Here is a 15043-nt window from a genome sequence, read left to right as displayed (position 1 = left end):
ATATATATATATATATATATATATATATATACAGTATATAATATATATGGCTTACTCAATAAAACTGATAAATCATTTCTTGCATTACCTTTGTTATTTCCTTATTACAACACTTGTCTGTGTCTAAGTATGGGTAATGTATTATTTTCTGTACTGCAAAGAAAAAAAGATAAGACAAAAAATTTGAATCCGGTGTTAAAGTCCACACAGGTTGCCTAATAGCATCAATTATATATAGGCTATAAAAATACTTACTTGAGCAGAAGCTGTGAGTAGCTGATGAATATGACACTCTGCAAGATTTTATTTTTGCTTTTACTATCTCAGGCGCTTTCCTTCGGAAGTGGCTCCACGGTAAAACTTACCAATGGAGGCTATGAAGATATCGTCTTTGCAATTAATCCTGGAGTCGGTGAAAATGCAAAAATAATTGACAATATAAAGGTAACTTATTTTTTTTAATAAAGTGGCTTTGTAGTATTTGCATCTATCTGTCTATCTATCTCTCATTCTATCATGTATAATTCATAGTTCTTTTTAAAATGGTTATTAGCATATATTTAGTATTAGTAACTTTTTTTATTTCTTTGCTTCCACATCATTACTTAAATTTGATCATGGAAAATCATGTACACACATGGAACAGAATTAAAAAAGGATGCTTAACTATATCATATTACAGTATGTGAAAAAAATATTACCAACCTGTAGAGTAGCATGGGCCAATAGTTTTCATGTCTGTTCGCAACATGAAAATCGATTACTGAGCTACATGATTTTATAATCATACAAAAGTGGGTTTTTAGAGAAGTTTGTATTGTGTAACAGGTTCAGAGCTATTACAAATATTAAATATTGAGACTTACTTGATTGCTTATAAAGAAGAATGAAGATTCCAATTAATGAGCAAAGTGAAGTGTACACAGCAAAGACATACTGCTTTTGAGGGGCCATCCTCCTCTGTCTTTATCTAACTATTTTATTTCTATGCGACTAATTTATCTATTGGTGGAGAAGTTTTGCAAATTTACTTTAACTGGGATTTTTTTAAAATTCAGGATCAGAAAATGCAGCAAAGACTCGCTTAGAAATGACTTAGTATTTGTGATGACATACAGACAATAAAGTCTAAATATAGTTGTCTTACTTGTAAATTAGGCTTTCTGTAGAAAGAAATGTTGATTCTAATTCAAATTTCTAACAGAAATATTTTATGCGTAAAAAAATTGAAATATTCTACAAATTGCTACAAACACAATTCACATTTTCAACACACAGGCTTGGTGCTGGACATCCAAAGGTTGTACAATGTTATGGAAAATTTAGTGTTTGTTATAATCTCACCAAGAATTTGCTAGAATAAATTGCAAAACACAGAATCTGAAACAGAGGTGTAACTAGAACCTTTCCCACATTCCCAGGGCCCTTTTCATCGGTCCTGGGGCCCTTTCACACTAGACATGTGCATAACTAAAAAATGTGTTTTGTTTCGATTTGTTATTTTCATAAATTAGTTTTATTAAACTTGTTTAACTCGTTTTCAGAAGTCACATATTTTATTCGAATTGGAATCGATTTGAATTTTCCCAATTCGTTCGAACTGAACTTAATTCGACTGAATTTGGAAAACTCAAATCGATTAGAATTTAAATTCCATTCAAATTTCATTCAAAATCAATTTTATTCTATTAGAAATTCAAATTTTGGAAGATGGTTATATTCTTTATATTCCATTATATTCTATTAAAAAAAAAGAAGGTAATATCTGCGCTTGGTAAAAAACAGCATGCAGTAGCTGAACACTATAACCCAGATATAAGGTATAAAATAAATGTGTAAAAAAAGTGCAGCGCTAAAAAAATTTTTTGTGCCAGCAGCAGATGTAATATATCAAATAAAAGAGATTAAAAAAAAGAAGGTAATATCTGCGCTTGGTAAAAAAACAGCATGCAGCAGCTGAACACTATAACCCAGAAATAAGGTATAAAATAAATGTGTAAAAAAAGTGCAGCGCTTTTTTACACATTTATTTTATACCTTATATCTGGATTATAGGGTTCATCTGCTGCATGATGTTTTTTTACCAAGCGTGGATATTACCTTCTTTTTTTAATATATCTGCTGCTGGCACAAAAAATTTTAGCGCTGCACTTTTTTTACACATTATATTCTATTATTATTTTATTTCTATTGTTATTTTCTTTTCTATTATATTCTATTCTTTAGTATTCAAATGTATTCCCCCCTTCCTGCCGTCTTGGGACCCCCCACGGTGGTGGAGCACCAAGACCCAGTCGCAAGTGCGACTTTTGTGACCCTGGTAGTTTCACCACTACTCTGAAAAGTGTCAGATTGGAGAATTTGATTATTGTAACTGGTGCCAAGAATCACCGCCTGGGGGAATGATGAGGAGAATTGGTAATATGCACAGAGTAATGGCTGTGTTTATAAGGTGGAAAACATATTTGTCAATTGACTGTACTGCTGCTGATCTCTGAATCACAGGTACTTCAATCAGTTTGGATCTTTTTGATCTGTGGTGAATAGTATTGCATTACAGAAGAAAATAGAAGGTCTTTTTTTACTGTCATAATCCAATAGATTACAGTTTATAAACATATAAACATATTTCAGGACACAAAACAGTTGAGTAGCTCAATTGTTTGGCCTCACCCAGTCAAATTGCCTCTTTATGGTCCTTCGTAAGCACATCAGCCTTGGCATCACAGGTGGAATTTTTATCTAGAACGCCAATGTTATCAAGTTTTATAGCTAAACAAATAGACACTCAATCCAGATTCATATGTACCTCTGTTCTCTGGAATCAAATTGTTAGGAGTAAATTTCCTTGTAATTAACATGACCCTCTGTAACCCTTAAACATTATTTTTTTAAAACCACCATGACTAACTGAGCTTAATATTGGGCAATCAGTATGCTTTGTTTTATTGGTGGAAATGTGAATCATTTTCTCTATTTTGTTTGGATAGTCTTTAAATAAATAAAACACCTGTTCATAGTCCAGTTCTAATTTATAGTGTCATCACAGATCTAGTGTATTGATAAAATGTATTTGGAAAATCACAGCAATCAACCACCTCAAGTGGCATTTTGAAATATCTAGCAACCCATTCCCCACTCTATATCAATATAATATTTAATTACTAGTTTGCACTGTGGGATTTTATTTCCATTGACAACAATATATTTGTACTTTTGTGTTTTTTCAAGAGTATGGTTAAAGAAGCATCAAGTTATTTATTCAGAGCAACACAAAACAGGCTGTTCATACGGAGTGTAAAAATTCTAATACCATTTACATGGCCAAAGAAAAGTTATACAAAAGTAAGAACAGAAACATATGATAAGGTAAGAAATTACAAATTTTTCGGTTTTAACAAAGATGAAATTGTTATACATACATTTGTGATTTAATAGGCTTGAGTGCTTCATTTATGGTATTTTTTTGTTGGTTGTACTCATTGGCATTACTTACTGCTATATAAGAAGGGCTCCAAAATGTACTCTGTGCAAAATCATTGCCCAAACGAGAGATCATTTTAGTTTCCAAAGGAAACTGCTGCTCAAAGTCCACAATCAACCCATCTCTATGGTTTCAGGTGTCGACCGAAGGAGCTCATCAACGCTCCCTACATGAAATGAACAAACAAGTCGGCTGCACTCCTACAGGCCTCAAGGGTTACTCGCCACCAGTTGCCCCACTCAACCCCAACCCTGCCCCACCCCAAAACACGCCATCATAAATTATCCCATGAAATTACACTTAAATGTTTTATGCAGAATTAAGTTACAAAAATAAATATTAACAACAACTTTATCAGTGCCCCACAGCCTCACCAGTGCCTATTAATGCAGCCTCATCACTGCCCATCATTGCATTGTGACCTGGGCAACCATTCAAGGGTATTCCCTATATCGCAGGGATAGAGAGGGCAAAAAAGGGGGAAGGGTATGCCTGTATATCAAAAATGATGTACAAGTGAATGTGAGAGATGACATCACTAAGGGAGCAAGGGAGGAGGTGGAATCCTTATGGGTAGAGCTACAAAGGGAGGAAACTAAGGGGAAAGTAATACTGGGAGTATGCTATAGGCCCCCAAACCAGAGGAAGGAGGTGGAGGTAGACCTCTAATCACAATTTGGATTAGCGGCAAGAATGGGAAATGTTATTATAATGGGGGATTGTAATTATCCAGACATAGACTGGGTGGAAGGAACCGCACATTCATCTAAGGCTCTCCAGTTCCTAAATGTCTTGCAGGACAGTTTAATGGGTCAGATGGTAAATACACAAACTAGAAACAAAGCGTTACTAGACGTACTGACTACAAACAATACAGACCTGACCACGGATGTGGAAATACGGGGCAGTTTAGGAAACAGTGATCACAGGTCAATTTGTTTTAATATGAATCACACAAATAGCAAATATAAGGGGAGTACAAAAAAACTGAATTTCAAAAGAGCCCACTTCCCTAAACTATGATCCTTGCTAAAAGATAATAATTGGAATAAAATTTTAGGATCAAAGAACACGGAGGAAAAATAGGTATGCTTTAAGAGCATATTAAATAGGGGCATTAGCCAGTGCATCCCAATGGGAAATTAATTTAAAAGGGCTAATAAAAGTCTTGAGTGGCTTAAAATAAAATGTAAAAATGCATCGTAAAAATGCATATAAAAGCAAAGGAGAAGGCCTTAAAAAGTACAAGGCTAAGGGATCATCATCAGTATTCCAGTTTTACAAAGAATGCAACAAGAAATGTAAGGGTGCAATCAGGGCGGCTAAGATAAAACACGAAAGGCACATAGTGGAGGAGAGTAAAAAAAAATCCAGAGAAATTCTTGAAGTACATAAATAGTAAGAAAGGCAGGTCAGATTATATTGGTCCCATAAAGAATGATGAAAGGAATCTGGTTACTAAGGATAGAGAGATGGCAAAGGTATTGAATATATTCTTCTCCTCAGTCTATATGAGGGAATCGGGGGGGCTACAGTAATCAAAACTGCAATCATTATCCTCATGACATATCACAGGATGCACCCTCATGGCTAACAGAGGACAGAATTAGAATTATGCCCTGTACACACGGTCGGATTTTCCGATGGAAAATGTCCGATCGGAGCGTGTTGTCGGACATTCCGACCGTGTGTGGGCTCCATCTGACATTTTCCATCAGATTTTCCGACACACAAAGTTTGAGAGCAGGCTATAAAATTTTCCGACAACAAAATCCGATCGCGTCAATTCCGACCGTGTGTGGCCAGTTCCGACGCACAAAGTGCCACGCATGCTCAGAAGAAATTCCGAGACGGAACAGCTCGGTCTGGTAAAATTCGGAATGGATACAGCACTTTCGTCACGCTGCAATGTAAAAAAATAATTGAATACAGCGCACTCTCTTCTTATAATGTGAGAAGAATGAAGTAGTTTTGCTGCTTATATTCACACAGACTTCTCAAAAACTTCTTTCTTTATTATTTATCGGGATTCCCTCAATATATTTTGATTTGTCACATCTGACCAATTTTTTTTTGTTTGTTTTTAATTGTAAAAAATTTTTTTTCAAGGCTGTTTTTGTTTAAAAATGTTGTGTGCTTTTTAATAAAGAATATTTTTGTGTGTGTTTTGTGTGTCAAGTTACCACAACACCATTGATATCTTGTATTATTTAATCTCAAGGAGGTTGTTTGGTGTTGGTGTCTCTTGTTAATTTCACATTGTATATTTGAAATGTACCTGAATCCTCACAAACAAACTGTTTTTTTTTTTAAGGAAAACACACATAGGCGAGTATAATTGAACCAAAAATGCCTTTATTAAGGGCTCACAACCAAACAAAGAGGGAGGCAACGCTGGAGAAACAGCTGAAATTGTTGAAGCCTTTTACCCCCAGGGCACACATCAATTATTTTAATGCAAAATTGGTGGCCTGAGGAGTCCATATCTAAGGGAGTGCAGTCTGGTCCAGAAGTCACAGAGATCATGAAAGCAGCAGATGACATCTGTGTCCCCAGGCTGTGGTCATACAAGAGGCTGCATCTTTGGCCAGACCAGACTGAACCCAGGGTCATCACTCTCTGGTCTTCCTTCCACGCTTCCTTCCACGCTGTGGCTCTGGTGGTGGAGTTGTCGCAGCAGGAGGAGGAGGAGGATGGTCCAACTCAATCACGTCGGTCTTGGATGTGATTTCGCCACTCACCCCCTTAGTTACGACTTTATAAATAAGTTTCTCACACATGAGGCGTTGACCCTCCTCCCTTCAGTTTGGTGGCAGCCATGCAGGCAAAGGGCTCTTCAGGAGTGGGTAAGGCTCTGAGGGACACAGAAGCCTCCTGAATGCTGAGTGCTGAATCCTGCATGTGAGTTGCCTTCCTTGCTCTTTTGTATGGAAGGCGGAGGGGAGGAACCTGCGATTCTGTCAGGCTGCGACTGGTCCCAGGCTTCTCCTGGCTGCAACTTAGCCCCGCCTCCTCCTGGCTGCAACTTAGCCCCTCCTCCTCCTGGCTGCCACATTCCACAGCCGCCTCCTCCTGGCTGAGGTCTTCCTGTGTATGAAAAAGGGACATAGTTTTCGTTTTTTATTCATCAATCACACACAATTGTCACCTCATGACTGTTGCAAATTGAATGTTAACAAATATAACTGATGATTATTCTGAGCCCTGCATTTTTCATTCTTGTCCCAAATATTTTTGCCCACTACTGTCTATTGATATGTAAAACACTTTATTAAATCAGCAATTAGTGATCAATAATAACATCTAGTAAAGATCATTTATTTATTGACAAGAAATCTGTAGAACAATGCTATACCTGACTCCATCTGGGCTCCTCCACTTCTTCCTGGCTGGAAGTCCCAGGTTGGACATCGGAAGCCTCAGCTGGGGTGGAAGGAAGAGTGGAAGGAAGGGTTGAGAGGGATTCCCTGACTTCAGTGTGGTCTGACAGAAAACGAAGTCTCTCATGGTACCACAGCCTGGGGACATAAAGGTCATCTGCTGCAGCTCCGGATCTCTGGGAATCTGTGACTATCTTGCGCTCCCTTAGATAAGTGCTCCTCAGGTCACCAATTTTGGTTTTTAAATAAGGGATGGTTGCTGTGGGGACCACCGGCGTCACCAACTCCAGCAGTTTCTCCAGCGCTGCCTGCCTCTTTTGTTTATTGTTGTAATGTGGATGTTTCACCTGCCACAGACAGGGCAGCTCCCTGTACTTGTCTATGAACAGGGGGAGGAAGTTGTGGTCATTGAAGCCATCCATTTTATCTGCAAGACACAACACAAGATAAACCCTAATGTCAGGCAAAACTCTCCTAATCTTGTTACAATATAGGCCTCAATCTAGAAGCAGTATAGGCCCAAGTTTAGATCTTACCTTCGTTATCACGATCGGCGCCTCCTATACTCCTTCCTCCGCTCACAGATCGTATGTACTACGCACGCGTGTTACGCTTTATACACACTGCTCATGCGTGTAACTCCGCCCGCCCCTGACGTTCTTTCTAGTCTATTCCCCTCCCCTTTTCGTTTGGCGCAGTGGGGGAAGAGCACATGGCGGAGACACAGCAGGTGCGTGCTAATTATAGCAAGGAGGAGGAGGGGGAGGAAAGCCCGGAGCCGGAAACGTCTGGATCCAGAAGGAGACGATTTAAGGCATTAAATATGTCCTTTGGGGAGATGTTGGAGATGGTCGACATCCTGAAGAGGGCTGACTATGATGGAAAGTATGGACCTTACCCCAATGTCAGAAAGGCCAAGATCATGGCAAAAGTGGTCAAAAGTCTGCACCGGAATTTCGGGGTACGACGATCGAAAGATCAGCTCAGGAAGCGGTGGTCGGACCTGAAATTAAGAGAATATGAGCAGTACAGAAGGATCAGGAGAGTGCTGCAAAAAAGTAAGTAGTTGTCCTGTGTTCCTATTCTTTTTGTGTTTATTGCGTTCGTGCTGATCCATGTGCTTTTCTGAACTGTTGTACAGTTTAAAATGGCAACTTTCATGTTCATGGGCACATTATTCGTTCGTATCAAACATTTTTATTTCGGCCTATAAAACACCATTGTTTTGGCCATATGCATTTGACCACATTTTTTAGTGCCTACTTGTCTGAAAATAATTTGGTTGTGTAGATGGGTTTGTTACTAGAATGAAATGCAAACTAGATTCTGTGTAAGGAGAGGACACTCAGCAGCTGTTTCCACATCTGGACGCTGGAGCACTAGTGTGGGACACAAGAACACCCTTTTTATTAGGGGGTCCACACAGGTGCTCCAGTGTATACTAAAGGGGGGTGTCCATCTGTGAAGCTTGTACAAAACAGGTAAAGTATTAAAGTTTATCAAAGGACCCAAAAAATTCTACATCTTGGAACTCGACAAAATCGACAATTGTACCCCACTTCCAAGCAATGTTTCATATTTATAGTTCTGCCATCAAATATCTGTGTGCTAAGTATACCATTTTTTTTTTCACATAGGGGAGAAAAGACTCAGAGGACACCCCTCATCCGAGGAGACCAGAGACCCCCCACCTCTGGAAGAAGGGGAAATCCCACAAAGACAAGCAGAGCAGGAGGAGGAAGACGTGGTGGAAATTGTCACCACAACAGGTGAGTGTCTGCGACCACAGGCTCAGGTAAGAGATGGATGCCGGCATATTTATAATACATGGTGTTTTTTGGTTTCTATCTTTTTAGGTGATCGTGATGTTGTGGATCCAGGGCATTTCACCTCGGAAAGTGCACAGATCCTGATTGGGGAGATCATGGGGTGTAATGTTGCATTGGAAAACATCAAGAAAAACATAAATGATGTTATTCAAAAAAATAAGAACATCATTGATGTTTTGGGGAGAGTTTAAAACCCCTCCAAATCCCTTTCTTTTATGGTGTGCTACAATTTTAAAATTTTTGGTCGAATTGTAGAAAAGCCAAATTTTTAAGAGGCACACAGTGTGTCAACATGTGCTATCTGCCATCACTGGAGAACAATGGACGTGTTTTGGGGGTGCAACCCCTTCCTTAATAATAAAGTAGCTGAGAGGAAGGGGTTGCTCCCCCAAAACACGCCCCTTGATCCTCCGTGATGGCAGCTAGCACATGTTGACATTCGTAAATTGGTGTGCATCTTCAAAATTTGGCTTTTCCTGGGGTGACTTCACCCCATTTGAACGCAATATCAAACACAGTTTATAAATACTCATGTCTGATATTGCCTTCAAGTTCTACCAAATGTGAACTTTGTAAGTTCAAGATTTGTGTCTTTCTTGTTGGTTTGAAACATGCCTGTTTTATCTTAAATGGACATTTCTACTTTTTCTAATGCCACCCCAAAAATTGTTATACAACAAACACTACAACACTTTGGTGATGCTCTAATTGCTGCTTTCTGTGACAATGAGTGTTATTTCATAAGGGCAAATCCACTTTGCATTGCAAGTGCAGTTTCAAGTGCACTTGTAGTGCAAAGTGTCTTTGCCTTTAGTAAATAACACCCAACAGTGCTTTGTATAAGGTTACACAATCACGCCATTTTCAGGACTCACCACATTTCTGTCAGGGTCAGCTAAAACAAACACAAACAGTAAATGTCACCAAAGATTTGCTTAATTTTTTTTTTATTTGATAAAGGTTTCACACATTGTCTGGCATATTGATAGCCCCCCTACCCGCAAAGAATTCAAGGTATCTTAGCTGGACATCACGGGCACTCAGGGAGGGCAAGCCAGGACGGCCACTTTCAAGCGCCGTCAGGGTTGTTTCATTTTGAATTCCGGCTTCAGGCCCAACTGAGCCAGCATAGTTGGCAGAATGTTGCCGTAAAAAGTTGTGTAGAACACAGCACGCCAGGATAATGTGATTCAGTTTGTACTCCGCCATGTGTATAGGTGTAAGAAATAGGTGGAACCGGCTGGCCATGATTCCAAACGTGTTCTCCACCACTCTTCTGGCTCTGGCCAGCTGGTAATTAAAAACCCTCTGGTCCGGGGTGAGGGTCCTCTTCGGGAATGGCCGCATAAGATGGTCCCCCAGTGCAAATGCTTCATCCGCAACGAAGACGAATGGGAGTCCTTCCACATTGTCTTCTGGAGGTGGCAAGTCTAAGCTGCCATTCTGGAGACGCCTGTAGAGCGCCTGTAGAACTCTGTCTGGGCGATGACTCCACCATCGGACATCCGGCCATTCTTCTCCACGTCCACATACAGGAACTCATAAGTAGCCGACACCACCGCCAACATCACAATACTATTGAACCCCTTATAATTATAATAGTACAACCCTGAGTTGGGTGGTGGGATGATGTGGGCGTGTTTCCCATCAATTACCCCTCTGCAGTTAGGAAAGTACCACCGCTGGGCAAAGTGGGAGGCCACAGTCTGACATTCCTGTGGTGTGGAAGGAAACTGTTGAGGAAAACAAACAAAATTAGTCTTTTTGCACATTAAAACACGGAAAGCAGATTAGACACAAACATTCTTGGCCAACATCAAGATAACATTTATTAATGGGAATTTTTAAACACCAAAGTATAAGGTACACCTATCATATCCCCCCCCCCTGGGCTCTTGGACAGGTAACCCTTTCCACTTCATTGAGAGATGAATGCCTAAATAATGTGTATTACTTTGAACAGCCCCTCCTTAGTTACACTATTGGCAGCCCACTGGACAGGTAAGAAGTGTCATAATACAAAGATATAAATACACACTGTACACATTTGAGGACATTTGGACATTCTGCTATTACCTATCAAGATAATAATAGTTTACAAAAACTTTAAACATTAACATTTGAAAGTATACAGGCAGGCCCTTGCACTACATGCTTTGGGGAATTCATCCATACATCTGACCACAAAAGAGGTGGGTATAGTGTGTATGGGTTTGGCAAAGTCAGCAGATAGATGATTGAGGATAGATAGAGAATTGTTATCAGCTGACTTAGCAGTTGGGGGGAGGGAGGGTTCCAAATGATTTGGGGACCCCTAAAAAAAGCCTCTGGCACTCTGCCTGAATTGAAATTACAAATCACATTTCAAAACATTTTAGGGGTGTTTGGGGTAAAGCACTACTATGGAGCTGATAAAATACATTGTTAAGTGACTACATGAGGTGAATATAGGGGCAAGAGAGCATGCTGGGGAGGTAAGTGAAGGCAAATACGTATGAAGGACAAAAAAAATAATTACATAAAAATCCTGCATGAATGAGGACAAAGGGGACATTCACAGCATATTACAATCATGGTAATTAGGGAATGAGGAAAGAAATACAATATATTATCAAACATTAAATACAATAAAATGTGATATTAAAGGATACAATTCTTACCTTAATATAGTCCTTCTGCAGGACCTGGATGATGGTAGAACAGGTCTCTGGGATAATGATCCCCAGAGCCTGGGGGAAGATGCCTGACGAGAACTTCAAGTCCTGCAGACTTCTCCCCATCGCCAAGTACCGCAGGGTGGCGATGAGCCTCTGCTCCGGAGTGATGGCTTTCCTCATGCAAGTATCCTGCCTGCTGATATAGGGGGTTAGCAAAGCCAACAAACGGTGAAATACGGGGTCCGTCATCCGGAGAATGTTCCTGAAATTATCAGGATTATTCTCACGGATCTCATGGAGCAAAGGCATATGACAGAACTGGTCACGCTGAAGCAACCAATTCTTGGTCCATGAACTCCTCCCCACCCTGTTCATGGACTGGACTTGTGTCAAGGTCAGGAACCCAACACCAAGCCCCCCGCACAGCACGAGCTCTACGAGGAGTACGTATACGCAACATGGCTAGAAAACGGTCGGCTGCTCAGAACGAAGTAACAGAATGTACTGAAGAACAGCAAGGCCTGTGAAGAACGACCTGAAAAACAGTAATGAACGAACAAGAACACAAGGACTAATAAAAGTCACACGGAGCTTGCTTGCACGCACTGAAGAGCGGATACAAACCCACAAGCACAAACTGAACAGCAGAAAACGATCTGAAAACCACGAGTCTGAAAAAGCGCGAATCGTCTCTCACCAAACTTTTACTAACACGAGATTAGCAAAAGGAGCCCAAAGGGTGCCGCGCTTGGTTCTGAACCGGCCTTTTCTAGTCTCGTCGTATGTGGTTTACGTCACCGCGTTCTTGGCGATCGGAAATTCCGACAACTTTGTGCGACCGTGTGTACGCAAAACAAGTTTGAGCCAACACCCGTTGGAAAAAATCCTAGGATTTTGTTGTTGGAATGTCCGATCAATGTCCGACCGTGTGTACGGGGCATTAGACTTGAAAAACTTAACATCAATAAGTCACCGGGACCAGATGGCTTGCACCCAAGGTTCCTTAAGGAACTCAGTCAAAAAATTGCCAGATCATTGTTCCTAATTTTTACGAACAGTTTACTGACTGGAATGGTACCAGCTGATTGGAGAAAAGCCAGTGTAGCACCAATATTTAAAAAGGACCAAATATATGCATGCAAGCTCTTGGAGGGGATGATAAGGGACTATGTACAAGATTTTAGTAATGACAATGGTATCATTAGCAGTAATCAGCATGGATTCATAAAGAATCATTCTAGCCAAACCAATCTATTAACCTTCTATGAGGAGGTGAGCTGCCATCTGGATAAAGGAAGGCCCGTAGACGTGGTGTATCTGGATTTTGCAAAAGCATTTGATACAGTTCCCTATAAACTTTTACTGTACAAAGTGAGGTCCGTTGGCATGGACCATATGGTGAGTACATGGATTGAAAAATGGCTACAGGGGGTAGTTCAGAGGGTAGTGATAAATGGGGAGTACTCTGAATGGTCCGGGATGGAAAGAACCCCAGGGTTCTGTCCTGGGACCAATCCTATTTAATTTATTTGTGTAAGGGATCCTAGGATGGACTTCTGTGCTACTAAAATTAAAACGTGTAAAAGTATGGGTGATGCTGCAAAATCTAAAAATAGTGAACACCACTCACTACCTAAAGACTACAAAAATACACAATAAAAATCAATTGTGTGTGTGATTCCGCGCAAAACCTCTAGGTGAACAATTCTAATAAATAAAAGGATAGGCACAGATCATAAAATTCCACAAAATATAAATCCACAGTTAATAAAAGTATATATATGCGTGATTGTCCATAAGTGAGTAAACCGTGACTTCAGTGCTGATCAATCAAGTAAAGTAAATAAATAAGATGCATAAACAAAATGTGACAGAACTCTCACCTTGATGACACAATAAAAGTGCCTATATGAATCCTTTGGAACTGTGCTCTTTCTGGTCCGATCGGTGTTGGCGTTCTGTTCCATCTATGGGGAGGAGGCACTCCCTCCGGTACATGGACTCCACATAAGGGATAATCAAAAAGGAGGGGACTCCAATAGGCTAATATCGTATAAGCAAAGAATTTTATTAAAAGATATCTGCTTACATTAAAGTAAAAAAGGTTGTGTCGAACAGCAGTAAAACAGCGTGGTTGCGATCCCCGCTATGTCACTTCCGGTCCGCGCTACTGTGTATCCGGTTACGTCCTACGCGTTACGTCATATCACGTGACTGACGAAGTCACGTGATATGATGTAACGCGTAGCACGTAACCGGATACACAATAGCGCGGACTGGAAGTGACGTAGCGGGGATCGCAACCACGCTGTTTTACTGCTGTTCGACGCAACCTTTTTTACTTTAGTGTAAGCAGATATTTTTTAATAAAATTCTTTGGTTATACAATATTACCCTATTGGAGTCCCCTCCTTTTTGATTTTTACTTATGTGGAGTCCATGTACCGGAGGGAGTGCCTCCTCCCCATAGACAGAACAGAACGCCAACACCGATCGGACCAGAAAGAGCACAGTTCCAAAGGATTCATATAGGCACTTTTATTGTGTCATCAAGGTGAGAGTTCTGGGAGCCCCTAGTGGGTATCTAACACCACGAAAGTCACCAGATCTCCTATCAAAGCACGCTCACTGTTAATAGTTAGACATGTGCATTCGTTTTCGTCCAAATGCATTTTTGTCCGAATTTCAGGTATTTTGGTTATCGTTTTAACAAACGATAACGAAAGTGCAGAGTCCGAAAAACGAAAGATCCGACAAACAAATGCTTTATTTTCATTTTCGTTGCTACAACAGTTCGATAGAGATAGAAGATTCGACATGATGCTGACAATAACAATCTGTGTCCGTCAAACCTGTGGTCAAATGTGCCTAACCTTAACTCTATTAGTCCAAGCTTATTCGACGTAGAGAGAAAAGATTCGACGTAGAGAGAAAAGATTCGACGTAGAGAGAAAAGATTCGACACGGTGGGAAAAGTAAAATAAAAATAATGATGATGATGAATGTTATTGGCTGATACCCAAAGAGGAGGGGCAGTAAAATAGCTAGAACACACACAGCCAACTTACTTTCATTTATGATTATGGTGTCTGGTGAAAGTTCTAAGAAGGTTCGACGGAGCAGCTAAACTATACGGCATCATACAGTTTAGCTGCTCCGTCGAATCTTCTTTGAACATTCGACAGACACCATAAGCCTTCAATGACAGATTCGACCTTAATTAATTTGGATTTTCGGACGAATGCAAGTTTTTAATGAAAAACTAAATAAAGAAAAACAAATTTCGTGAGTAACTAAATAAATTTATTTTTCAGACGAAAACGAAATTCCGAAACGAAATATTTCAGTGTGCACATGTCTATTAATAGTCACATTTTATTTATGCATCTTATTTATTTACTTGATTGATCAGCACTGAAGTCACGGTTTACTCACTTATGGACAATCACGCATATATATACTTTTATTAACTGTGGATTTATATTTTGTGGAATTTTATGATCTGTGCCTATCCTTTTATTTATTAGAATTGTTCACCTAGAGGTTTTGCGCAGAATCACACACACAATTGATTTTTATTGTGTATTTTTGTACTATTTAATTTATTCATAAACGACCTGGAGGATGGGATAAACAGCTCAATCTCTGTATTGGCAAACAATACTAAGCTAAGCAGGGCAATAACTTCTCCGC

At 39.9% G+C, this 15043-nt stretch overlaps 1 protein-coding gene across 1 annotated transcript in view; it reads left to right on the top strand.

The window, feature by feature from the left end:
- The first annotated feature begins 252 nt into the window (after positions 1 to 252).
- Positions 253 to 15043, top strand: part of LOC141103528 (calcium-activated chloride channel regulator 1-like) — a 100191-nt gene continuing 85400 nt past the window's right edge. The window contains exons 1-2 of the mRNA XM_073593209.1: positions 253 to 444; positions 3232 to 3369. Of these exons, the coding sequence (XP_073449310.1) occupies positions 280 to 444; positions 3232 to 3369 (303 nt within the window). The 5' untranslated portion in view covers positions 253 to 279. The remainder of the gene's footprint in view (positions 445 to 3231; positions 3370 to 15043) is intronic.

This window comes from Aquarana catesbeiana, linkage group LG07 (assembly GCF_042186555.1).
Source record: "Aquarana catesbeiana isolate 2022-GZ linkage group LG07, ASM4218655v1, whole genome shotgun sequence".
Classification (NCBI taxonomy): Eukaryota; Metazoa; Chordata; class Amphibia; order Anura; family Ranidae; genus Aquarana; species Aquarana catesbeiana.
The sequence above is the reverse complement of the archived record's forward strand: the minus strand, read 5'-3'. Positions and strand labels throughout refer to the sequence as shown.